General features: G+C 40.2%; 1 protein-coding gene across 1 annotated transcript in view; it reads left to right on the forward strand.

The window, feature by feature from the left end:
- The first annotated feature begins 12269 nt into the window (after positions 1-12269).
- Positions 12270-26252, forward strand: part of LOC102438452 (solute carrier organic anion transporter family member 6A1) — a 106672-nt gene continuing 92689 nt past the window's right edge. Inside the window, exons 1-2 of the mRNA XM_023756524.1 lie at positions 12270-12648; positions 24445-24705. Of these exons, the coding sequence (XP_023612292.1) occupies positions 12270-12648; positions 24445-24705 (640 nt within the window). The remainder of the gene's footprint in view (positions 12649-24444; positions 24706-26252) is intronic.

A 26252-nucleotide genomic window follows, 5' to 3' on the forward strand; every position in this document is an offset into this window, starting at 1 on the left:
AAAATCAATCCCTGCCTTAAAAACTTACAAATCAGATGTTCCTTTATAAAACAAATTTAAAATCCTGATTAAAAGAGTTTAAATTTAAAAAAATCTTTAAAACTTTACAATTATATTATGCAATGTTATAAAAGTTAACACCACATATTAACAAATCAACAAATGACAAGTGCTAATGAGGATGTGGAGGAAAGGGAACCCTAGTGCACTGCTGGTGGGAATGCAGACTGACAGTCATTATGGAAAACAGTATGGAGTTTCCTCAAAAAATAAAATATGGAACTGCCATTTGACGCAGTGATCCCATTTCTAGGAATATATCCTAAGAAACTGAAACACAAATCAGAAAGAATGTATGCATCCCTATGTTCATAGAAGCACAATTTATAATAGCTAAGATCTGGAAATAGCCCAAGTGCCCATCAGTGGATGAGTGGATAAAAAAAGCTATGGTACATTTACACCATGGAATACTATGCAGCAGTAAAAAAAAAAAAAAAAAAGAAAGAAAGAAAAAAAAAGAAGGATCTCTTACCCTTTGAGACAGCATAGAGGGACCTGGAGAGGCCAGTTAGAGAAAGACAAGTATCACATGATCTCACTCATATGTAGAATCTAATGAACAGAATAAACTGATGGACAAAATAGATCCAGAGGCATAGAAGAATGGAACACACCGTGGAATCTCAGAGGGAAGGCGGGTGTGGGTGGGAAGAGATCAATCAAAGAACTTGTATACATATATGCATAACCCATGGACACAGACAATAGGGTGGGGAGGGCTAGTAGGGGTCCAAGGGGGGAAAAGAGGAACATATGTAATACTTTCAACAATAAAGATTTAATTTTTAAAAAAGTTAACACAATGTAAGGAAAATACACTGTTGTACACTGAATATAATCAGTAACTCCAATTCAACTTTCAGAGTACCGGAAGCATGATTAGGAACATTAAAGCATTTTGTGGTTGAAATAATTGAAAGTATTTTCCTGAAAGGAAAGGTGTGTAACAATGTAACAGCATGTGAAGTCTATTTTAATTCTAAATCCGTATCTTTTAAATTTAATATTTTAAGAAATGAAAGTATATGTCCACTAGATGGCAGCAGATGAAATCTTTTAACAGTACCTCTGATAAAGGAGAAGGGAAAGGAAGTCCCTGCTGGCAGTTAAGTCTTCAGGGGGAGCTAGGAATGTAGACAGAGACCAGGACTTGCAAAATGCAGTGGTAAATCAGATAAATCATCATCCAAATTATGATTACAGACCATCTATATTGGTCTCCTAAAGTCAAACTCTTTTAACACCAATTCCTTTGGACTTACATGTTCTAAGATAATACTACAGACAAACTGATACAACAGTAACTGTCCACAGTCTTACAAGTTCTGAAAATACAATCACTGACTGTGACAGAGACTGGCCTAAATTACAAATTCTTATCAATATTTTCCAAGACCACCTCGTGGTTAACTCTAGCACCCTAACCCTTTACAGAAACCTTCCCTAAGTCTCTTCTTTGGTATTCATTCTCTCTTGAATTAGACTTGTAGAGTTGTTCCTGATGGTATCAGCTGATGAGCTTTAATACACAATGAAACATGCTATTTTTAAACTTATCAAGGAATTATTTTCATAATTGCATATAATATTGAAATAAATGTACTTCAGGTACTATAAGTCAAATGTGATCAGTGCATCAAATATACATACAAAGACTCTCTCCTCCTTGACTAAACTTTATTTATTTTTTTTAATCCTCACCCAAGGACGTTTTTCCATTGATTTTTAGAGAGAGTGGAAGAGAGAGGCAAAGACGGAGAGAAATATCGATGTGACTGAAACACATCGTTTGGTTGCCTTCTGCAGGATCCTGACCAGAGCCCTGGCCGGGAGGAGCTTGCGTCCGAGGTACTTGCTCTTGACTGGAATTGAACCTGGGAGCCTTCAGTCCACAGGCCGACGCTCTATCCACTAAGCCAAACTGGCTAGGGCCTTAACTAAACTTTAGATGAGTTCCCCTGAGCCCTCTTTTCAACAGTCTAAGCCAGTGGTTCTCAACCTTCTGGCCCTTTAAATACAGTTCCTCATGTTGTGACCCAACCATAAAATTATTTTCGTTGCTACTTCATAACTGTAATGTTGCTACTGTTATGAATCGTAATGTAAGTATCTGATATGCAGGATGGTCTTATGCGACCCCTGTGAAAGGGTTGTTCAACTGCCAAAGGGTTCGCGACCCACAGGTTGAGAACCACTGGCTCTAAGCCAATTTTAGCAATGAACCCTGCTAAGTCATCACCCTTAGTATCTGATCAAGTTCCTCATTCTCCCCTTTGATGTATAAGTTGTTAGCCTATCTTTAGCAAGAATCCTGTTAGCAAGAATTTCTCTACTCTTGATATCTACTCTTAGTAATTTTTCATCTACTAATACCCTCAACCTGCTTTTTGGCTATAAATCCCCATTTATCTTTATTGTATTTGGAATTAAGTACAATTTCTCACTCCTATTGCAATCATCTTAAAGAAAGTCTTATTTAGTATTTGAACAACAGTGAGAATACTTTCTTAGTTATAATACATGTTTATTTTTTAAATTTTTACTTGTTTTTAAAACTTTAACATGTGATCTAACAATCATTCTGAATGGGTTTAAACCCGAATTTATTTTTAAAGTGCATTATCTCTAACAGGAATACATTTCTAAAGATCTTCTTCACCATTTATCTTTTCATTCAGCTGTTTATTGCTTCATTTATTAACCACCTAAATGATCTTCCAGTATCCCAACTCCAATACACTCAATCACATTGCACACTGAAATCCTAAACTTCCTACCTAACTAGTAAATATAACTTTATGTTTATTTCAACATCACACATTAATAATCAAAAGGCCTCAGCTCTCCCAGATACTTCTGGGTGCCCCCTATTTCTACTAAGATGTCAATTAGGGAGTCATTCCTGAGCATCTACATATTGTTTATCTTTTATTCCAGCTCCTTCCCTTTCAAAGCAGTTTGTTATCTGTAACGGTATTTCAGGAAGCTCTAAAACTCATTGTGGCAGCTTTTAGCTTTCTTTCTAAGTGTTTTTAAACTTATCTCTATTGTACCTTACAGCAAACATTGATTTAGATAGTTATGCTTCTTGCAAACATTATTACTTATTTAAATTCTCCCGGTTCACTAAGGATAATCTCAATGTTGCTCTCTCTATATAGCCTTTTGTGAGAACATCTGCTATTATATTTCCCTCCTCAATTTATTCAATTTCTACCCATTGGTTGAGGGACTAACTTGTAGAAGGCTACACATTGTAGGTACTTTTTTAATATAAAAGTTTATTATTCTAATAAGTTGATAAATAATTATCTTTTTTGAGTATCTACTATAATCTAGGAACTGTGCTAGACACTTTTACTATATTACTTCTAATCCTCACAATACCTTTCAAATAGTTTATTATTATCCTTATTTTACAAATGAGGAACTAAGGGTCAGAATGTGTAAAAGACTTACCCCAGATCACATAATAACTAAGCAGAAGAGCTGGATCCAAGCTCTACGTTTTATTCACTCTACATGATGCTTCCTTCATGCTCCCCCCCATTTTATTTTCCTCTGGTTTCAAAATTATTTAGCATTTTATTTATCCAGTTGGTTAGACTTCTAATCTCAATAAATTAATCTCAGTAAACTTTCCTCTTGGTAAGCCAAAAAAACAAAGTTAAATAAAAAGCCTGTAATCATTGAAAAAAGTAGTACTTATAGCACCCTCATTTAAAATGTTTTTTGTTTGTTTTTTTTTGCAGTAGATTGCAGTCATTTTAGCCTAGAACTTGCAGATCTTGCTTTTTTGGTGTGGAATGTGTAATGCTTGACTACATAATTACAGGAGGCAGCATATTAGAAACTGCAGCAAAAGTAACTACTCTCGCCCTAACCAGTTTGGCTCAGTGGATAGAGCGTTGGCCTGGGGACTGAAGGGTCCCAGGTTCGATTCCGGTCAAGGGCATGTACCTTGGTTGTGAGCACATCCCCAGTGGGGAGTGTGCAGGAGGCAGCTGAATATGTTTCTCTCTCATCGATGTTTCTAACTCTCTATCCCTCTCCCTTCCTCTCTGTAAAAAATCAATAAAATATATTAAAAAAAAAAAAAAAGTAACTACTCTCACACAGTGAGGAAGCAAGCATAATTTACCAGTCCAGGTAAGCAAACAAGGACCATTTACTAAAGGCACACCGTTCTATATCCCTTATTGTTGAGGTCATCCCCATATTAAACTACATTAATGTGTTACCATTATGTTGTTTATCTGCTTTATTGACTCATTTGTTAAAGAAAGTTACATGAATTATCCTCCATAAGTTACTTTAGTGAGTAGTTCTTCCTACATACATGTTTAGCTGAAATTGATATTATGTGGAGGGTATTTAACAGGATCTCTTACACATTTATTGTTTAATTAAAACTGGTGTCTCAATATTTCTAAAGCTCTTTGAATCTATAAAAGTATAGATGTTAAAATCGTTTTGTATTTTCTAGAAGATAACAAGTGACGATTACATAAAATTTCAATATAGGCATTGAAATATAGCTACCAATTAAAACACTCCCTGATAAATTTAATCTGTCTTTCAGGAAAATAATCTACATATTATGATCTTCAGTTAAGTATTATCAGGGCAAAAACTGAACACAAGCCAATACCATCTATATGGAAATGGTTAAATAAATGAGAGTTAATTCATTCAATGGAATTCAATACAGACATTGTTTCATGGATTGCTGAGTGTGATGTTAGCTAAGGTTAAACTTGCAAGGCAAACAAAGATCCACTATGTCTTTTTAAATATTTAGACTGCAATTCTTATAGCTGGATGGCAACATCCTGTATTATATAAGAAAAACCCTGTGGTCAGACATTTCTCCACTTGAATAAATGCTAATATTTAAAAAAGACACAGCTAAGTTATTAAACTTTGCTTTAAAAAATAAATTTATTATAGAAATGGGAAAACATAATTTTATAGTAAAATGTAAAAGATATGGAGGCACACTCTTTCTCCTGGAGCACTTCATATGCCATGCCTTTCCCGCCCTGCTCCTCCCTCTCAAGGTTCCCAGGAGACTTGCAACCAGGGGAGCAGTGAGCAGCAGCAACTCATCTCTGGCTAACCCCTTGAACCTGTCCCCAAAGCCCCCTTTTCTCAGGCTTCTCAGTGAGCCAAAGCAGTCCAGCCTAGGCTCTCCTGTTACACCAAGGCATCAGTTAAATAATTAATAGCTAAAGAAATTATTATTAATTATGTGATTTAGCAAATTTTAGCTCCCAAATAACATTTATTTAACTTTTTAGAACTGATAGGAACTTCAGTAATTAATTGCATACTCCTTTATGGTAGCCACCATATGGCTACAAATGTGGCTATAGTGTGCTTGAAATGTGAACAGACCAGTGAATCAGAAATGAGTAAAATGTTAAATATCCACTATGATGATTGATAGAGAATAAGTACACAACAAATTGCATTTTTCTTTTTAACTTCCTCTTTTTTTTCTAAAAATCCAACAAGTTATCCTAGATTCTAGAAACGGAGACATACACTAACAAAGCAGTTTACCTTCTAGGATCTTAGTGTTGTAAATAATGAACTCTATTTTAAACTAGAAATGCAAACAGTAAACATTGGAGAAAAAAACTGTGGTTATTTTGTTGATATATTTTTTATTTTTAAATCTAAATTATTTAACGTTTTTATTTTAACATTTATTTTAAATAAAAATTATATTTTTGTATTTTTAATTCGTTTTCATTTATATTGTCACCTTCATAACAACCATATGAAATAGGGTAGGGAGAACCTCCATTTTATAAATAAGGATTCTTGACTTGAAAGAGTTTAAGTGACTTGCCCAAGACATTTAGTTAATAAATAGAGAGGTAAATCTGGAGCTTGGTCTCAGATTACACAGGTAGTACATTTTATATTTATAATAATTACCTCTTTCTACTAGATTAAATATATTATTTGAATACAATGTGATATTTAGTTGAAGCACATATTATCTTTAAAGATTTTGACATTTATTTACTATTATGTAATTCAGTTCAAGATTTGAAGGGGATGAAGAACAGACTGTTTTGCTTTTTAAATGTTTCTTTTAACTAGTTTTAAATTTATAAAAGTTACACTTAATTTATTATGTAATAAAAATTGTGGGGGGAAAGAGTTGTGAAAAAAATTACACAGAAACGTGAAATAGACTTTTGCCCAAATGTGTAATTCTCTGTCCTAACTCATGAACAGGTTTCCTTTTTTTAAAACTTATGTTTGTAAGCCAAGATTCTATAATAAAAATATGCTCTTAATCATAGGGAAAATGCTTCCAAATCACTAGCTAAAAATCCTTCTCTCTCAAGAGAAACCAGTTTTACTTGCATGGTAACTACTGTTAATGTTCTGTTTGAGTGGCCCTAACTGGTGATATTTATTTTTATAATTTACCATTGAGAAATAGAACAAATAAAATGGAGTCACTGTGGTCCAGCTACTAAATTACTAACTTCAAGTGAGTTGAGGCATAAGGAAATTATTATCCTTGTTTTAACTGACTCTGGGAACTTAAACTTTGAAACTTTTCAATCCTGCATCGGTACTTGGATGCGCATCAGTGTGTGTGTTAATGCCTGGACATAGATCAGACCTCCAGTTAGCCATCTGAATGACCTCAAGAAGAAATGCTTCGTTATCTAGGCCATCAGACATCTGGTGAATACTTATCTTGGACCACCAATCCAGGGGCTGTGAATATAGAACTGATTCTTTTCAATCATGTTCTTTTTACTATAAAATTCTCAGACTTTTGGAACACTCTCAGTATTGCTTAGATGTGTTTCTAGTTTGCAAACCCTAAGACCCTTGAATAAATCTTTGTCATTTATTTATAGTTATAGTCTCCTGACTCTTTTTGAGTATGTTCAGTCAACATCATTATTACACATTTGAAATCACAGAATAGTTTTTTGGAACCAAATACAAAATATCAGGAAATGATCAGTTATTACATGAAAAAAAGTAGAAGTACAAAAATATCTTAATTCAAAACCGTAATTCTACAACTTTGAAAAAGTTATGAAGGATGGAAAATAAAATGGTATTTATTCTCAAAATAAGGAAAGATGAGAAAGATCTTACTAGTTTATCTCAAAACTCATTGAACCAAGAATGAGATCTTTATGTTTAAATTTTAGTTTAGCCTGGCCAGCGTGGCTCAATGGTTGAGTGTAAACCTGGGAGCCAGGAGGTCATGGTTTGATTCCCAGTCAGGGCATATGCCTGGGTTGCGGGCTCAATCCCCAGTGTGGGGTGTGCAGGAGGCATCTATCAATTATTCTCTCTCATCATTGATGTTTCTATCTCTCCCTTTCCCTTCCTCTCTGAAATCAATAGAAATACATTTTTTAAAAATTTGTTCTATTGAAGAATTCACTTTTGTGACTAGCCTATGTCTATGCTATTCCTTTGATGAGAGAGAGAATGGGAAAAGCTCCTTAACAAAATATCTACTTGGGAATTTCGATATAATAAAGATAAATTTGACATCTCTTAAAGTAATCTGCACAGCCACAGAATTCTTCTTGATCTTCTGGAGCTTAATGGCTAGAGTACCCTCCAAAGATTATTATTGTCAAATGAAAAATTATCCTGAAAAGGCAGAGGGAAGAAGAAAGGGAAGGAAAGAGGGAGGGAAACTTGGCAGCATCACTGGGGAAATTAAAAAATCATAATTATTGGATCTCACAAACCAGAGACTCTGAATTAATTGAGCTGGTGTGTGACCTGGTATTGCGACTTTTATAAGCATCAAAAATATTTTTAATATGAAGTCAAAGTTATGTATTTATGGTTTATCTGGTGAACTAAAGGAGACTGTAGAATTGTTGGAAATTTACTGAGGTTTATAAGGTCCCAATCAATTATGAGCCAACAAAATAGTGAGTATACCATTAATATTCATTAGTAAATATCATTCCCAACACATGCAATGGATCAAGAAAGGATGAAATGAAAAGCCAAATTGTCAGTCAGTATTTTACCAGTAATGTTTGTCAAAAGTGAGCTCCCACTTATGATTTACTTTGTATAGGTTCTCAACTACTAACCATCTCTATACTAACATTGGCCAGTTATTATTACTTTCTGAGGAAAGGAGGAAAGGAAAGAAGAGAATGCAGTACTGAAGGAAATTTGAAGAGCAGAAGAATCTGCTCAAAAGATTGAATATTAAAATGTATCTGATAGCCTCATGAACAAATTGTGATTTATTAAACATCTATCCTGCCACTTGCACTGTGCTAGAAGCCTTTCTTGCCAACATAGAGCCTGCATTATTTCCATGATACTTTAGTTTTGTCACCACAGCTAATATTTGCACTAATAATATATCAACAACTATTTGAAGTGTTTCTCCAACATATTAAATTCCCTTTCAGCACCTTACAGTTATCCACTTATTCCCACTAGATGTTTAATAAAAGTCTGTCTACCTGTCGTGAACAACACTGGCAAAAACTTTGAGAGATAGGAAGTTAAAAATGAATAATCCTGTATAATAAAAGGCTAATATGCAAATAGACTGAACGGTGGAACAACCGAACAACCAGTTGCTATGACATGCAATGACCACCAGGGGCACGTGCAGAACATGGCAGGCGTTGGCAGCAGACAGCAGTACATGGAACATGGTGGGCATTGGCCGTGGTGGGATGGTGGAGCAGGTGAGCAGGAGTGCCAGACCAAGGCAGGGCGCTGGTTGCCGTCATCGGGGTGAGCCTCTAGTGATTACTGAAAATTCTTTGCTCTCACGTGCTGCAGTCCTGCCTGGCACTTGCACCTGCTGCCGGCACCAGCCCTGTTCACACCCTCTGCTGATACTGGAGCCACCGCTCACACCTGCTGCTGTCTACCTGTCATGAACAACACTGTCAGCAGGTGCAAGCGGCGGCTGTCGACCCTGATCGCCCCCCAGGGCTTCTCCACCTCCCCCTGCTCCTGAGGGGTAATCGGGGCCAGAAGCCGCCTCTTGCACTTGCTGCTGGCGCCGGAGCCGCTGCTCGCACCCGCTGCCAGCACCTGATGCTGGTCCTGATCGCTTGGTGAAATCAGCGGGTGTCAGTGGCGGCTGCCGGCCCCCATCACCCCTGAGGGAATTCTCCATCTCACCCTGCTCCTGAGGGGCAATTGGGGCAGAAGCCACCACTCACACCCACTGATGGCGCCGTCTCTGCTCACACCCACTGACGGCGCCATTTCTGCTCACACCCGCTGCTGGTGCCAGCCCCAATAGCTCCACACCATCAGCAGGTGCAAGAGGGGCCAGTGCCATCAGCTCATGGGAGTGGTGGCGGGAGCGGGGCTGCCGGCAGACAGAAGACCAGGAGCCGCAGTGGGAGGGATTGGGCAGGGGCAGGGAGGTGGGCCGAGACCCGCCCTTGTGCCCACCACAGCCTTGCAGCCCACAGTTCCTTTCAAGGTGCATGAATTTGTGCCCTGGGCCCCTAGTATTTTAATAAAATATGCAAAGGAAACACTATGAATTAAAAAATTGCTGTTTAAAAATACTAATTTAGTTGTCATAACCTAAAACCTAAAGGTAATTGTGTCTAGATACTGAGTTGCAGTAGTTTCAAGTCTGCAGAACATCAATTAGTTTGTTGAATCATTTGATTAAGAAACCCTTAGAGAAAGAAAAATATTCTAGGCTTGTGCTTTTCATTTATGATTCCCTTTGTACAAGTTTTTAACTAATAACCATCTCTAAAGTAACATTGGCTAGTTATTGTTATAGTAAATGTGTGTGTGTGTGTGTTCCAATCATACACACACATACATGCACATAAGTATGCAAACATATACGTATATTATGACTGTATATCTGTGTACTGAATCACAGTGTAAGATATATTTTATTGTAGGTGTGGTTAAAATTTTTTAATATACCAGACTAGGGAAAATTATATGCTCTCCTAGTTTTCTGCAAGAACAAAATTTTATTGAGTTATTAAAGTGAAATCTTTACATGTAAACAGTTTCATTCTACAGTCAATTATCTTTATAGTTTGGAAATAATAGGAATATAACGATGAGAACTCTTGGATTTATTTTCTTAGGCAGTATTACGGACATATGTAGGAAGAGTAATATCTTGGGTTTAAAAAAATTTTTTAATCCTCACCCAAGAACATGTTTTTATTGATTTTTATTTTGGAGAAATAGGAAGGGAGAGGAATTGACGTCAATGTGAAAAAGAAACATAGATCAGTTTCAGTTGCCTCAAGTACACACTCTAACTGGGGATTGAACCTGGGTATGTGTCTTGACCTGGGATCCAACTGGTGACTCTTTGGTGCATGGGACAACACTCATCCAACTGAGCTATGCCAGCCAGGGCGCCAAATGCATTCTTTATTAAGGAGCATGTTCTTGCCCAGTCAAATGGCAAAGATTCCCCTTGTTTCTGAAGTTCCTAGGGTTTCTAAACCATATGCTAGACCTCACTGTGCCTTTAAGCATTCATGACAATTTCAGGAGTTTCCTTCCTATCTTTTTTTTTTAATTCTTTATTGTTTAAAGTATTACATGAGTCTCCTCCCCCCCCCCCCCCCATTGAACTCCCCCTGCCACCCCTCCCCCAAGCACAAGCCCTCATGTGTCCCATCCTTTTTCTGAGGGGTTTGTTAGCCTTGTTGCTTTGGAAATATAGCTCTTCCATGGGCAGAAAAGGTGATAGTATTTTATATCACTCAGCTTTTCCTTCTTTTCTTTTTGACTATTTTTGATAGAGTGAGGGTAACATTCTACGTGGCTCTCTATATTCTGAGTGGAAGCAAAAATCCTAGTACCATTTATTTTGAACAAATCTGGCTTCCCCCTCTGCTCTCAGGCCTTGCCCAGTCTGGTACCAAAGCACAAGAATAAGAGTCCCCCTACTTTGCTACCTCCGAGGAATTCTGTTTCCTTTACGCTTATTAATGTTATGAAGCAACGTGGAGGGCATCCTAGTTAAGTAGGAAAGGAACAGGAAAATTAGGGCATTGTTTCTTCTTATGTGGTGACCGATATTTGACAGACGAGGTCTCTTAGTATGGGTGGGATTACATTTTCACTCACTGATGGGCACAGAGCTCTGTTGAGGCAAGCTCAGGCCTCAGGTCAGGGGTGGTGTCTGTGGAACCTTTCTGCCTAGCTCTTCTCAGTGATTTCTGCCTCCTCCTGCCCCGCCCCGCCCCGCCCCTAGTTATCTAGCCTCAGCACTTTCTAGCAGCACAAAAACTTGTTGAAGAGCTGGATTTTTTTTTTAAGTTTAATTATTTTTTTTTAAACACTGTGTAATTCATGGGAGGGAAGATAGTTTCAATTTTCCTGGAAAGTCAGCCTTCTCACATACATGGCCTGAATAACATACTTTGCCTTTGCCGAAGAAAAGAAAACCAATAAGAAGTTACATTTTCATATAAACAACACAAACATTTCATGTCCTATAACTATTCTCCTACCGTCTTTATTTTCAGTTAAGGTTTTTGCACCTGGGAAAGTAAATTACATTCGAGGTCTCACCCCTTATTTAGGGAGGAAAATAATAATCCTTTCTATTCTTGGCTAGAAATAGAGTTTCTAGGACAATAATTTTTATGTGTAAAAGCACTTTACTTAGGAGCATTCAATGGAACACTGTTTTATGATCTTTGCTGGTTTCTCCAAATGTGGTAGAAGTGTCTTTTTCATGTCTTCTGATTTTTCCTCCTTCAACAATGTTTAGGTCCTTTCTAGTGAGATTATCCAATTAGAAAAACACTACAGAAGTGTGTGTGTGTGTGTGTGTGTGTGTGTGGGGGGGGGGTGTTCCTCTGTCCCATCTCTGCACATTTCTCTTTTCTTGCTTCCTAAAGAGAAGACTTCCATTAGAGTTACTGGGGTGTCCTGTCTATATTAGTAATCAGGGTCCAGTCGTAAAAAAATTTTTTTTCTCTCTCTCTGACCCTCTCCCACGTGGAAGCAAAGAGGAAATAGCCTTGGATGGTCTCTCAGGGCAACTGCCAACGGAACTCCGGCAGGGACGGTTTGCCTCCAGCCCAAGAAAGAACGTTCCCTCTGGAGGCCTGGGCTGCGGGCGCCCATTCCCTGACGTCCACTCCCGCGGGCCGGTCCGTTGGAGCAGGCGGAGCAGGCGCCCGGCCAAGGGGAGCAACAAGCCACGCAGCATGGAGTCGCTCGCCCAGCCCCAGTCCCAGCGGGAGCGCCCCAGCCTCAGCTGGAGCCCTCAGGTCGTGCAGGAAGCCCCCGTGCAAGAGGAGCGCCAAGCCCCGCAGTCAGAGGTCCGGCAGGCTGAGCCTGCAGACAGCACAGAGTTCATGGGAAGCGCCTGGAAAATGGGTGTTCTTTCAGATAGCGTGATCAGGTTTAAAAAACCGAAAAGGAAAAAGGCTAGGGCCATAGCCCCCCTGACCCAGAAGCCGGGAAAACAGAATGAAACTTTGAAGGAGCACTGCGGCTTGTGCTGTATGGTTATTCCCGGTTGTCAGCGTTTTAATAACATCCACTGCTTCCTGATTTTCTTCTACACGCTGGTGGTCTCTCAGGGTGAGCCTGTGGGGTGGGTGTGGGGTGGGGGGGAAAACAGGGGGCGCTCAGTGTTATCTAAGTGGGGGAGGAAGGAGAGGGGCCAGGTGGTCCAGTTTGAGGCAGCTGCCCTCTCTAATACTGGAAAGGTATGACTAGGATAAAAGCTGGTTAAATGGGCTGCCACCATGGGTTTGGGCTCCTGTCCTCAAACACCTTATTGGCAGTTACCTCTCACAGTGTGGGTGATAGGGGTCTGGCCTCCAGAGAGCCACCCCGAGAGAGTAATGTTGAGTCATTACTGTTGTTTGGTCACCAACCCTGAGAAGCTCAGGGTTGAATTACTTGGGGGATTAAATAAAGTTGAAAACAAGACCTGTGACTGCCAGGTTGTTTCTGCTTCTGACCACAATTTTGAGACACATAGGCCAAGCCATTTCCTTCCTGGATCTTGTTTCCTCGGGTGTGAATACAGGAGGTAGAGTCGGGCTTCAAACAATCTATGTGAGAGAACCCAGCCGCAACTCAAAGGTGTTCATCTTTGCCCACACAGTTTGAAGAAGAATGTGGATTTGAATGCCTTTAGAAGGGCATGCATTCCCTACGTGGCCAAGGCCCTCACCACTCCCTTTTCACCTACGTTCTTTACCAGTCTGTATATCCTGATGGTCTTGGAGTTTGCTAAACATGGTATCTTTTTTGTTCTAAGATGCTATGTCGAAATAAGTGTAATAAAAAAAAGTCTAAATGTGCTTAGAATCATATGAGAGGAGCAAATAAATAGTCATTAGTGGTTTTTTCTTGATATCATCAAAGAAGTTTCTCTGAGGAATAGGCATTTGAATTATGCCTTGATAATTCAGGTAGAGTTCTGATAGCTGGGAATGTAATTAAGGAGTATTTATTGAATTAATGAATGAATGAATGTAATGTTTTGATGAATAAATACTCAGATACAGGAAAGCCTTGTTTCAGAATGGTGAGTGACTGATTTGGCTGGATGATGGTTTTACCTAAGCACCAAAAAGGATAATTATACTTATTTTCTTTATTGTCTCAACCCCTCCCCCAGAACTAATATAGTGACTGAGGCAGTAAAGACACTCGATAAATATTTATCGAATACATAAATAAATAAAAGAGAAGGAAAATACAAACTGTAGCCATATTATGAAGGTCTTTAAATACCCGAGTGAGAATTTTGAAAGGATATTTGTAAAAAGTTGTTTTGGCTATTCTAGATACTTTGGCCTTTTCCACGTGTTGATTTCTATAAAAACTTTTTGGGATTTTAATTGGAATTTCTTTGATTCTATAGATTTGCAGAAAATTGACATCTTAACACTATTGAGTGTTTTCATGCCTGATCATGGTATATCTCTTTTCTTATGTAGGTTTTGTATCCTTCAACCTTGGTAAATTAACTTATTTTCTTAGAATGTTTTACATACATGATCATGTCACCTGTGAGTCAGGACAGTTTTATTGCTTTCTTTCCAATCTGTATGTTTTGTTACACTGGTTAAGACCTCCAATACAATGTTGGATAGAAATTTGAAAAGAGAAGGGTTTTTTTTCTTTCTGTTTTTAGGTAGAAATAATTTAGCCTTTCTCAATTAAATATGTTAACTGTAAGTTTTGTGGAGATGCCCCTTATTAATTTGAGGATGTTACCTTTTATTCTTAGCTGGTTAAGAAATTTTATCATGAATTGGTTTTTAATTTTATCAAGTTTTTTTCCCCTGTGTCTTCTGAGACAGTTATATGATTTTTCTTATTTATTTTATTAATATTATATATTGCATTCTTTTATTTTTTTATATTTAACTAACCTTGCATTCCTGGAGTAAACCCTTATTACTAAATTAATATCTTTTGTATATGTTGCTGGATTGAATTTGCCAAAAATTTGTTGTGTTCTCTTCAACAAGGTCTGGATTTTAGCCCTGGAGTGCTCCATGTCAGTCCTAGGGTAAATGGTTGTTGCTTAGACTACATATTTCTATATTCTTTGGCATTCTCTTTACTTCTGAATAGCTAATTCCTTGTTACTTTAATCCTCTGTTACAGTTAATAATTCTTTATAGCAAACTGTCCTTGTTCAAATTACTGTGTGGATTCAGACTATTATGGAATTGGTTTCAGGGGTTAGTCCCATAAATCTACATTAATAAAAGACAAAGATGCTAATTGACCATACCTTCGTTATGCCCATCAGCCAATCAGAAGAGTATGCAAATTAACCCAACAAAGGTGGCCGTTAAATTTGCATACTGCAGGCAGGGCGGGGCAGTGCCATCCGCCGCCTGCCCCACCGCGGGATCGGGCCTGCCATGGGCGACCCAGGGAGGCGGGGCAGGCACTGTGGGATAGGGCCTGCCATCTGCCATCCGGAGAGCGGGCCTAAGCCAGCAGGTGGTTATCTCCCGAGGGGTCCCAGACTGTGACAGGGCACAGGTCCGGCTGAGGGAACAACACCCCCCCCCCCCCGCCAGTGCACAAATTTTTGTGCACCGGGCCTCTAGTATATATATAAAAGTATAATATGCTAAGTGTTCATCCGACCGGTACTTATGATGCGCACTGACCACCACGGGGCAGGTGCTCAATGCAGGAGCTGCCAAGCTGCAGTGACTTAGCAGCAGCGGTTCTCGGGTGACTCACCCCAAAACCAGAGAGGAGGGAGTGTGATTCCTTGCAGGGCCACACGATTCCACCTTCAGCCATGGGTTATGTTGTTGTTAGGGCACTGTCAGCCCAGAATCTGGTTTGCTGGCACACTTGCGTTTGCATTCCACACCCTGTAAGCAACTTTGTAGAGTGCCCTCTTGCACTCTGGGACCCCTTGGGGTATGTTGGAGAGTTGGCTTTGGCCCGATCCCCACAGGCCAGGCTGAGGGACCCCACCTGCCAGAGGGACCCTGCTCACTCTGCAGATGCCCTTTGAGCCACAATGCCACCCCAGGTGCAGCTGGCTGGGGAGGAACTGTGGAAGGTTGGCTCCAGGGTGTGTCTGGCCTGTCTCACCCAGTCCTGTCCCACCAGCCACCTTCTCATTAATTTCCTTTCAATGTGCATAAATCCGTGCACTGGGTCATTAGTATACTCATAAAGATGGGATTTTAGGATTGGTTTTGTTATGCTTTTAATCTTGAGCCAAGTGTTGAGCTCTTTGCCAATGGAAATGGATAGCAATTCTTGGCATGCAGTTGCTTCACAATTCATCAAGTTATCACCATGTTTATTGAGATGAAATGTCAATTGAAGCATGTATCTTGAAAGCCCAAGCAGCTGCTGCACATCGGTAGTAATGTTGACTATAAGGACTCTGGTGTTGGCTGGAATCTTTTCAGTGCCCTTAAGAATTTATGAAGAGAAATGGCAAACTCAGATCTCAAATTTCAGTTCAAGTCATGGTCTGAGAATTCAAAAACTCCCATTAAAGTGCTAAATAAAGTAAGCTCTCATTTTATTTATTTAACTGTAGAGCAGATATCTATGTGAATGAAACACATTTAAAAGTATGGGCTAATGAGTTATAAAGACAGTTGAATTCACAATATCACCAGTTTGCCCTGTTACTTCCCCTCTGTTGTGTATCTAAGAAGAGTTGTCAATTTTTTCAGACTGTTCAGTTTGTAACCTGTTAGGATACAGAGGTGACTTCCAAGCTCTTTACATGAAGAGCTAGAATGGTCTATAAGTTTTTGTGTGGACATATATTTTTGTTCTCTGGGATTTATACCTAGGAGTGGAATTGCTGGGTTATATGGTAACTCCATGATTCATTTTATAATTATGTCGTAGAATTCTCGTATAAGGGGGGGGCAAATAGGTTTACAGTTGTTCATATGGAAAATAATCCAACAATTAATAAATAATAATACAAGAATATATTCTATTTCATGTACTTACAACTATAAACCTACTTTTGCCCTACTCTGTATGTACTTTATCAGTTTAAGAAAGTTGCCTTTTATTTCCAGTTCATTGAGTATTTTTATTATGAAAGTGTTTGGATTTTGTAAAAATTTTTTCTGCATTCTGATATTCATGTGGTTTTTGTTCTTTATTATCTTAATACAGTGAATTACATTGATTAATTTTCATATATTGGAATGAAATTAAGGAGGCCCAGGGCTTTGCACATTTAACTTTGACAAAACATCCTATATAGTAAAACCCTAATATGCAAATCGACTGAATGGTGGAATGACCAGTTGCTGTGATGCGCACTGACCACCAGGGGCCAGATGGTCGATGCAGGAGCTGTTCCCTGGTGGTCAGTGCACTCCCACAGGGGGAGTGCAGCTCAGCCAGAAGCCGGGCTCACGGCTGGTGAGCACAGCAGCGGTGGCGGGAAGCTCTCCCACCTCCGTGGCAAGCAGACATCCCCTGAGGGGTCCCAGACTGCAAGAGGACACAGGCAGGGCTGAGGGATAAAGTCTAGTGCATGGGATAAAGTCTAGAAACCAAGCCCAAGCTGCTGTGTTCTTTCCCAGTGGGGACATATGGACATGCTTAATTCTTCCAGCAATAATGTGTGAAAACACATACAAAGAGTTGCCCACCAAGAAAGATAACACGAGCCTTGGTGTCCAAGATTTTTGAGGGGTTAGTCTTGTAGGCATGCAGCATCTGTGTGACTAACTTTAGCTACTCAGACTCCATTAACACACCCTCCTCACACATACACCAAAAAAAGGTGTTATCATAAATACATTGTTAACATAAACTAATCAAACCGATACAGCATGGCCAAAGGCTTCAGGCATTCAACAATAGATGTTCACTTTAAATCACATTCTTAGTATAAACTATCTGATCCAATTGGTACTGTGTGGCCCAAGGCTTCAAGCATATAAAAGCACTCTTATCAGGCAGAATATTCAAGGACTCAGAGTCATCTCCCAGGAGACAACCAGAGGTCAGTCTTGAAGACAGGTCTTTTTGAGCAACCAAAGTTTGCCGAGTCAACCCTTTGCTGCAAAGCTATAGAAAGCAACTTTGGTGACTTGCAACTGATTTCATGAGAATAGTTAGAAGTCAGATCATTTTAAAATATATATTCTTCAGAAAAATATTAACATTTTATTAGAGATAAGTATGGTTAAGAAATTGGTTAAAGTAATGTTCCTTTCAAAAATGTTATGAGATAATAAGATGTTTGAAAGTTTTTTTTTAAAATATATATTTTATTGATTTTTTACAGAGAGGAAGGGAGAGGGATAGAGAGCTAGAAACATCAATGAGAGAGAAACATCGATCAGCTGCCTCCCGCACACCCCCTACTGGGGATGTGCCCGCAACCAAAGTACATGCCCTTGACTGGAATCGAACCTGGGACCCTTGAGTCCGCAGGCCGACGCTCTATCCACTGAGCCAAACCGGTCAGGGCTGTTTGAAAGTTTTTGATTGAACTTTTAGCTTCACCCATGTAATAAAACTAATTTGTCTATAAATTATAAAAATCATGTAAGTTTTGAGATAGTAATGCCAGCGATGATGAAGGGGGTCTCTGGCCAGAGATAGACCCTGGCCAGAGACAGTAATCTGTGCCCCTAGCTTTTGTCTTGCTTGTAGGAATGAATTCAAACAAGAGACAACAAATAGCAGCAAAAGCAGGCAAGGGTTTATTTGTAGGAAAGAAATACACTCAGATAGAACCTGAGTGGGCAACTCAGCCGGCCTAAACCAAACCAAGAGCCCTGATGTTTGGAAGTCCAGGGGATTTATACCCCTAGGTTGGAATACCTCTAGGCAAGGAGCAAGTCACCCCATCTCTCACGTCTCAAAAAAATATATCTTTAAACTATAAGGCCCTTTCACCCAGGTGTTAGCCACCAGTTAGACCACATCCTGCAGGAGCTCTAAGTCTTTCCTTCTCACATAGTGGTCTGCTGCCTCCATTGTCTATTTTTGGTTTGTTACATCTTTCTCCAAGCCCCAGCTACCTCTCCCAGCTCATATTTACCTTAACTGCCTACTCTAACAGCAGTCTATGCCAAGCATTGAACCAGGAAGAAACAACCAAACCATCCCCAAAGATAGGAACCTGGAATTGGTTATCTGAGCTAACTGAACTTGAAAGCAGCAAAAACAACAGTATTTTGTGGAAAATGGTACACTGGGAATCCATGACATGCAATGACAGAGTTATTTAAAATGTTGCCTGAGATAAAGTTCTTATTGAAGGCAGGACTTTGGAAGACCAAGAGCTTCTACAATTGATGTATATGGTGAAAACTTTAGACTACAGAAATTCTGGGTTTGGCTGACTGACTGCTTCTGACTGTACTGAAAAGTTTACAGAAAGAAAATTAGTTTAGGGCATAATTAGAAAATGTGTGAGTTTCTAGTCACACACTGCCTAGTTTGAATAGTACCAACACTAATTCATGGTGGTAGAATTACAACACAATTTGAATTCAAAGATTCACTAGATCACTTATGTGAGAGTTGGGACATTGATTGGAGAAGAGGGGAACCTGGAAATTGGGTGGAACTCAGTGAATCTGAGACCCATCAACCCTGAAATTCCAAGTCTCCTTTCTCAGTAGGAGCAACATTTTCTCCTATGACTGAAAAAAAGACCCACAAAAAAACAATTCTCTGCTTAAAGACACTGAATTTACCTCACCTGACTTTAGGGAATGCTGATTCCCTCATAACCCACCCCATAACCCTCATAACTAGAATGAGATCCCAGGCTTCCCAGAATAACCAACATACAGGCTTCCCAGAATAACCAACATACAGTCTGTCTTATACACTAAAAATGTGCCTGCTACTTCAGGAAAATTGGTTTGGAGTGTGCAGGGCTACCTCTTCTGAAATGAAGGAAAAGTTTCTTCATTTGTACCATTTACTTCTAAGAAAGAAACATAATCTTACTAGTGGCCTGGTGCATGAAATTTGTGCACATTAAAAGGGAATTAATTAGAGGAAATATTTTAATATTGCTGTTTGCCCTTTCTCTGTAATAGAAATGTCAGAGATGAAAGAAAATTAGTAAAATGTATACGAAAATCTTCCTCCTGTCAGAGTCTGGGGCGTGCTGCGGGACCCAGAGTCAAGTCCCCACCCACCCATGCATGCCTTGAAATCGCGTGAGACCCAGACCCGGCTGGCCCCACCCCCATTGGGTGAGATTCAGACCTGGCCAGCCCCACCCCCGTCAACCTCCGCTGGGCAGGGGGTGCAGCTTCAGATCCTCTGTCAAGCCGCTCCGGGTGAGGAGGTGCAGCCTCAGGTGCCCCATCAAGCCCCGCTGGGTGGGGGGTGTGGCCTGAGGTCCCCCGGCCTGGCATCGGGGCAGGGGGCGTGCCTTCAGGTCCCCCGTCAATCCCCGCCAGACCGGGGTGTGGCCTGAGGTCAACCATCAAGCCCCGCCAGGCAGGGGGTGCGGCCTCAGGTCCCCCAGTGCCAGGGCGGGGGTCATGGCCTCAGGTCCCCTGGCTCATGGTCAGGGCAGGGGCACAGCCTGAGGTCCCCCATCAAGCCCTGCTGGGCAAGGAGGGCATGGCCTCAGGTCCCCTGGCCCGGTGCCAGGGTAGGGGTCATGGCCTGAGGTCCCCCGGCCTGGTGCCAGGCCATAGGGTGCGGGCTAAGGTCCCCCATCAAGCCCCGCTGGGTGGAGGGCACAGCCTGAGGTCCACTGGCCTGGCGCCAGGGCGGGGGGACGCAGCCTGAGATCTCCTGTCAAGCCATGCCTCAGGTCCCATGCCCCGGCCCAGCACCACACAGCCTCAGGTCCCTGCTGACTGCTCATTAAGGCTAGTTATGGGAACTCAGCCTCCGCTGTGGGTGCAGACATCTTGTGTACGGAAACCCTGCCTCTACTATGGGTGCCACCATCTTTGTGACAGTGTGATGATCAATTTGCATATTCCCTCTTTAATAGATAGGACTAGAGACCCAGTGCATGAAATTTGTGCATGGGGGTTGTCCCTCAGCCTAGCCTGCACCCTCTCCAATCTGGGACCCTGTGGGGGATGTCTGACTACCTAGGATCGAGTCTAAACCGGCAGTCAGATATCCCTCTCACAATGGGGACTGCTGGCTCCTAACTGCTCACCTGCCTGCCTGCCTGCCTGCCTGCCTGATTACCCCTAACCATTTCTGCCTGCCAGCCTGATCACCCCCTAACCACTCCCCTGCCAGCATGATCAACGCCTAACTGCTCCCCTGCTGACCCAATCGCCCCCAACTGCCCTCCCTTGCCGGCCTGGTCACCCCCAACTTCCCTCCCCTGCTGGCCTGGCCACCCCCAACTGCCCTGCCCTAACAGCCTGATCGCCCCCAACTTCCCCCTCCTGCAGGCCTAGTCGTCCCCAACTGCCCTCCCCTGCTGGCCTGGTTGCCCCTAACTGCCCTCCCTTGCTGGCCTGGTCACCCCTAACTGCCCTCCCCTACTGGCCTGATCACCCACAACTGCCCTCCCCTGCTGGCCATCTTGTGGCTGTGGGCACCGACATCTTTGAGGGCGTGGCAGTCAGTTAGCATATTCCCTCCTTATTGGCTTGGGTGCCGCCATCTTTGCGACGGTGTGAGGGTCAATTGGCATATTTTCTCTTTATTAGATAGGATGTGCCTATGGTTTTGAAGGTGGAAGTACACTATGGTAACATAGTCCCACTTAGGGGAGTCCCAGAAAAAAATAGAGGAAAAGGGAAGTCCTCCTAGTGGGCAGAATATTGGGTAGTAAAATTTAATTGTATTTCCTAGAAACCATGCTGCCATTGTCTAATGCAGGGGTCCTCAAACTACGGCCCGCGGACCACATGCAAATACAAATATTGTATTTGTTCCCGTTTTGTTTTTTTACTTCAAAATAAGATATGTGCAATGTGCATAGGAATTTGTTCATAGTTTTTTTTTAAAACTATAGTCCGGCCCTCCAATGGTCTGAGGGACAGTGAACTGGCCCCCTGTTTAAAAAGTTTGAGGACCCCTGGTCTAATGGGTTGACCATTTGGTAAGTAGGAGTGCTGGGTAGGTGGTATGTCTATCTGAATGGGCAGAATTATCCTAAACAAATATTCATCAAAGAAATTCATTGCAGAGGAAGCTTTCAATAATGATGTAGATAGGTAACCACCCTCTGAATATTAGTCAGCCTCTTTTCCCATCATTATACTAGTATGTCTTGTTCAGAGGGCTCATGTTTATGATGATAATTGTATCAAGAATGGAAGTTATACCAGAGTTGAATGCATGGATTTATCTTCACCAGAGCTGACCTAGCTATTGCACTACTGAGTGCCTGTCTTGCCAACCAGGAAAAGTCAACATAATCCAGGAAATGGCTCCATTCCCTAGTGAAATCAACCAGCTACCTAGAGGCAAGTTGATTACATCACCTGCTTCTACTATGGAGTGGACAATAATTTCTTCTCACTGAAATAGATATTTGTTTTGCATATGGGTTCTTTTACCACCATGGTTCTGCCAAAACTAACTATACTTGGACTTAATGAATGCCTTATACACCATCTTGATCATCTTATTTATTATCACATTACTTTTAATGAAGGAATTCATTTTATAGCAAAAGAAGTATAGAGAGTTCATGTTCATGGAATTCACTGATCTTACTACATATCTCAATAACCAGAAACTCTTGGCCTTATAGATAATTATAATGTCCCACTGAAAACTCAGAGAAGGCTCCAGCTAGGAGACAACAATAAAAACGTTTGGGGTGCTGTATATGCTTTGAAATAACCTATATATGTTATGTGAGATTGAGAGGTATAAGAGGCAGTAAATAGGGAAGAAGGGGTTTATTAATATCAATTGTGTCTCATAACCATTTAGAGAAATAAAAACTGTAGCAACTATGCATTTTTCTCTTTCATGTTAGTTTCATGTATACACACACAAACATGTACATACTTGTGTATTCCAAATTTTTATTTTTTGCATTCTCTTTCCCTTACTATTTTATAAAAGAGTATTATAGGTGATAACTTTATAACTTCACCTCTAAGTTACAGAATATTCCTAAATTAGAAGGTTAATTAATACCCTAACCCCAGAGATGGACACTGTTACTGACAGAACATTTATTGCCTTGGCCATTATCCTTCTGGGCCACATGTAAAATGAGAGTTGAAAAAAATTCTTCTCTTGAATGCAGCAAAGTTTTTATATCTTGTTTCCTGCTGCTCTCAGTCTGTTCAAGTGTTGTGATTCTAAGTTGGATTTATGGTGTCTTTTGCAATACAATTCCCTCACACCTTTAGTTGGGCCTATGATATGTTTGCTTAGTTACTTGTTTATATCTTTTATGCCATTCTATACCACTTATTCCTTTGCAATTTAGTTTTTATGTTAAAGAAAATCCATTCATGTTTGTGATTGAACCAGAAGAAGGGTTAACACTACCTTGAGATGGATATGGTGACTGATTGGACTATGTGTCTCCCTTTTTTATGGGGGGAAGAGTAAGAAAGTCTTTGTAAGAACAATTGAAACATGTTAGGAAGAAGCATAATTTTGTTGCTATTAATTTGGTATGGAAGTTTAAATATGGGGAAAAGGGTGAAAATGTATCATGAACAGTCTAACGGGTGAACTTTGCGAGTTGTTTGTTGACCATAAACTCCATTGTTCCCCTCTGGACTCCTTCCTATTTTCGAGGAGAATGGTGGCCTATAAATGACCTTACCAGATTTCCTTGCCAGCTGCTTCACCTCCATGTTACTAGTAAGAAGCTGTGGCAGTAGACTTGAAAAAAAAAAGCAAAGGGAAGCCTATTTTTTTGTTTTCTGCTCCCTCTTTCTGGTGATACTTTTGGCAACCGCAGCAATCCTGGGGCTGTGAAGGCTCCAGGATGTATGGTCAGTAATCAGTGCAGCTCCATCAGCAGCAGCAATGGTGATTCAGGAACACAATTCTCATGGGCTCGGGCTCTCGCAACTGGAAGAGCAGCAGGAGCAGCAGGTGATGGTGAGCTAGCTCTCACATTAGCATGAGTGTGGGTCCTGACTTCCTGCCTAAGGGGTAGTGAGTGCAGGTCCAGCAGCAGCAGCAGCAGCGGCTGTGGCTGCAGACCCCTGCAGCTGCCCATGCTCCGGCAACTTTGATTATGTAGATATCCTGAGTTTTGGTTAGTAACTATTTTCCCTTTCCAATCCAACAAAATGAATTATGTACTTTGTTAACAACCTCTATGTCAATTTCTTTTTGTTTCAAACATTTAGTGTGATTATTTTCCCCCCAGTTAGATGCTGAGTGATGGACATGGGCATATATGATACCATTTATTTCATGTTCAAGAACATGACAAACAGTAGTATTGTTCAAGGATGTACACACATTGTCAAAAAAAGTGTTAAGAAGGCTAGGAAATGGTGAACTTCAAGTATAGGATATGGGTTATGGAAGGAGAGAGAAGAATATGTTTGGGAGTACATGTTGGACTCCAACTATTTTGATAATGTTTTATTTTCTGTTCTGGATGATAGATATTATATTGTCATTTATTCATTTTTATGATTGAAATATACATCAAAATAAATATTAGTACTGAGATGATTGAAAACATCATATTCTTCATAAATTACTCATGAATATAGTCTTTTAAAAATAGATACAGTAATTCCATTGGCAAATATTTCATAGAGGTTAAAGCTTATTAGTGTTTTAGAAAAGGGATCATTTTGTGCTCATAAATTTTAAACATTCAGAATAAGGTGAAATAAATTTAACTCACTGTAAATTAAGTTTCGCTTTGTAATGATTACAATGATGAGCTGTTTTGTCTCTTAAAATGCATATTATTGTGTTGTTTTTTTTCTTTCTACGTTTTAGGTATGGTGATTGGTCTTATAGATGTAAGCCTTAACACATTTCAGAGGCGCAGTGGTCTAAAAACCATTAAAAGTATTGCGTTGTCATCGAGTTATGATATTTCATCTTGCCTGGTAGTAGTGTTTATAGCATACTATGGAAGGAAAGGAAACATTCTAAAATGGATTACAGTTTCCTCCTTTTTAGTAGGATTTGGATCACTTTTATTTGCTTTTCCACACTTTCATGGTGAAAATTATCAAGTGGACATAGAAATTGAAGGTAAGATTTAAATGTTACTGTCATACATCAAATAATTGTTCCTTTAAATCATTGCCTCTAGGACCTTAAAATAGACTGTGATACTTGTCTGTCCATATACCCATCCACCTGTATCTATTTATATGATAAAGTTTATTAAGCTAATTAATTGTAGCTCCCTAGTAATATATATCCATTCTTCCATCTTCTCAGGATCATATTACCTTTCATGTAAGAGATGGGCTTAGGAAGAACAAAGACTACTTTGTGATAATTATTTTTGTGAAATTGTTTTTCTTTTATCAATTTTTATATATGTTTATTGAGAACTTTAGTAATTCCTCATTTGTTCCACAATGTGCTTTAATTAATCCATTTGTTTTGACTTCAAAACACTGACACACAAGCACAAATACGAACATAAAAAACTTACACAGAAAAAGAAAGGTCAGACATTTTCTAGCTACTCCTCCCACTTCAAAATGGGAGCTGCCCTTTGACATTTTCATACACCTATCTATGCAGATATATTGCTTTATTTAAATGTTTATCTCTTACATAACCAATTTTCTACTCTGTTCACACATTAGTGTGTGTGTGTGTGTGTGTGTGTGTGTATAGAATTTCTATGTTCTCTTTGAAACAGTCCATTTACCACCACCTGCCACTCCCTTTCTCCGCTTCCCTCATCCCATCACAGTTTTCCATACCTGGGACAAGTCGATCTTCAGGCCTGCTTCAGTCAACAAGCAGGTGTCATATTCCATCAAATCATTTAGCAGTTAAAACTGAAATTTCTTCATTAGTCTGTGAAAACACTTGTATCGCACTCTGATCTTTAGTTTCTAGATTTTTACATGTGATTGGCCACCCAACATTCCCATGGTTGCAGTGAACTGACTCTTCACTGAGAACTTCCTAAATATCTATTATCCCACTCTCTGATTATTCCCACTCATTCTTCCAACTCACTAATATAATTAAAACCACAGTTCTTTTATTACCTTCAGTCTATTAACATCTACTTTCTTCCTTGATCAGACTCTCCTTGTTGTCCCTTTCTTTAACTTATATTCCTTATCTGAACTAATAAAAGACAAACATGCAAATTGACTTACCTTTGCTATGCCTTAGGCCATGCCCACCAGCCAATCAGAGAGACTATATGCAAATTAACCCAACCAAGATGGCGGCTAGCAGCCACAGAGCTGGAGCAAGCAGGAGGCTTGGTTGCCCCAGTGATGGAGGAAGCTAAGCTTCCCACCTGCTGTGGCTGGCTCGGAGCTCCACTCAAGGCAACAAAGTTTCAATTATAGAAGCTTAATAAACCCCAGATACCTGCTTTCAGCTGGCTGTGGCCACGGAGCTGGAGTGAGCAGGAGGCTTGGGTTGCCCCTGGCAATGGAGAAAGCCAAGCTTCTCGCCTACCCTGTCCCCAGCTCTGAGCTCTACTCAAGACTACAAAGTTTCAATTATGGAAGGTAAATAAATCCCAGAATTTAAAAAAAAAAATAAAAAAAGGAGAGTCTGGGAGCTTCCATTGCTGGGGGGCTTGGCCAGCCTGAAAA

The sequence above is a fragment of the Myotis lucifugus genome, unplaced genomic scaffold, assembly GCF_000147115.1.
Source record: "Myotis lucifugus unplaced genomic scaffold, Myoluc2.0 scaffold_0, whole genome shotgun sequence".
NCBI classification, from domain to species: Eukaryota; Metazoa; Chordata; class Mammalia; order Chiroptera; family Vespertilionidae; genus Myotis; species Myotis lucifugus.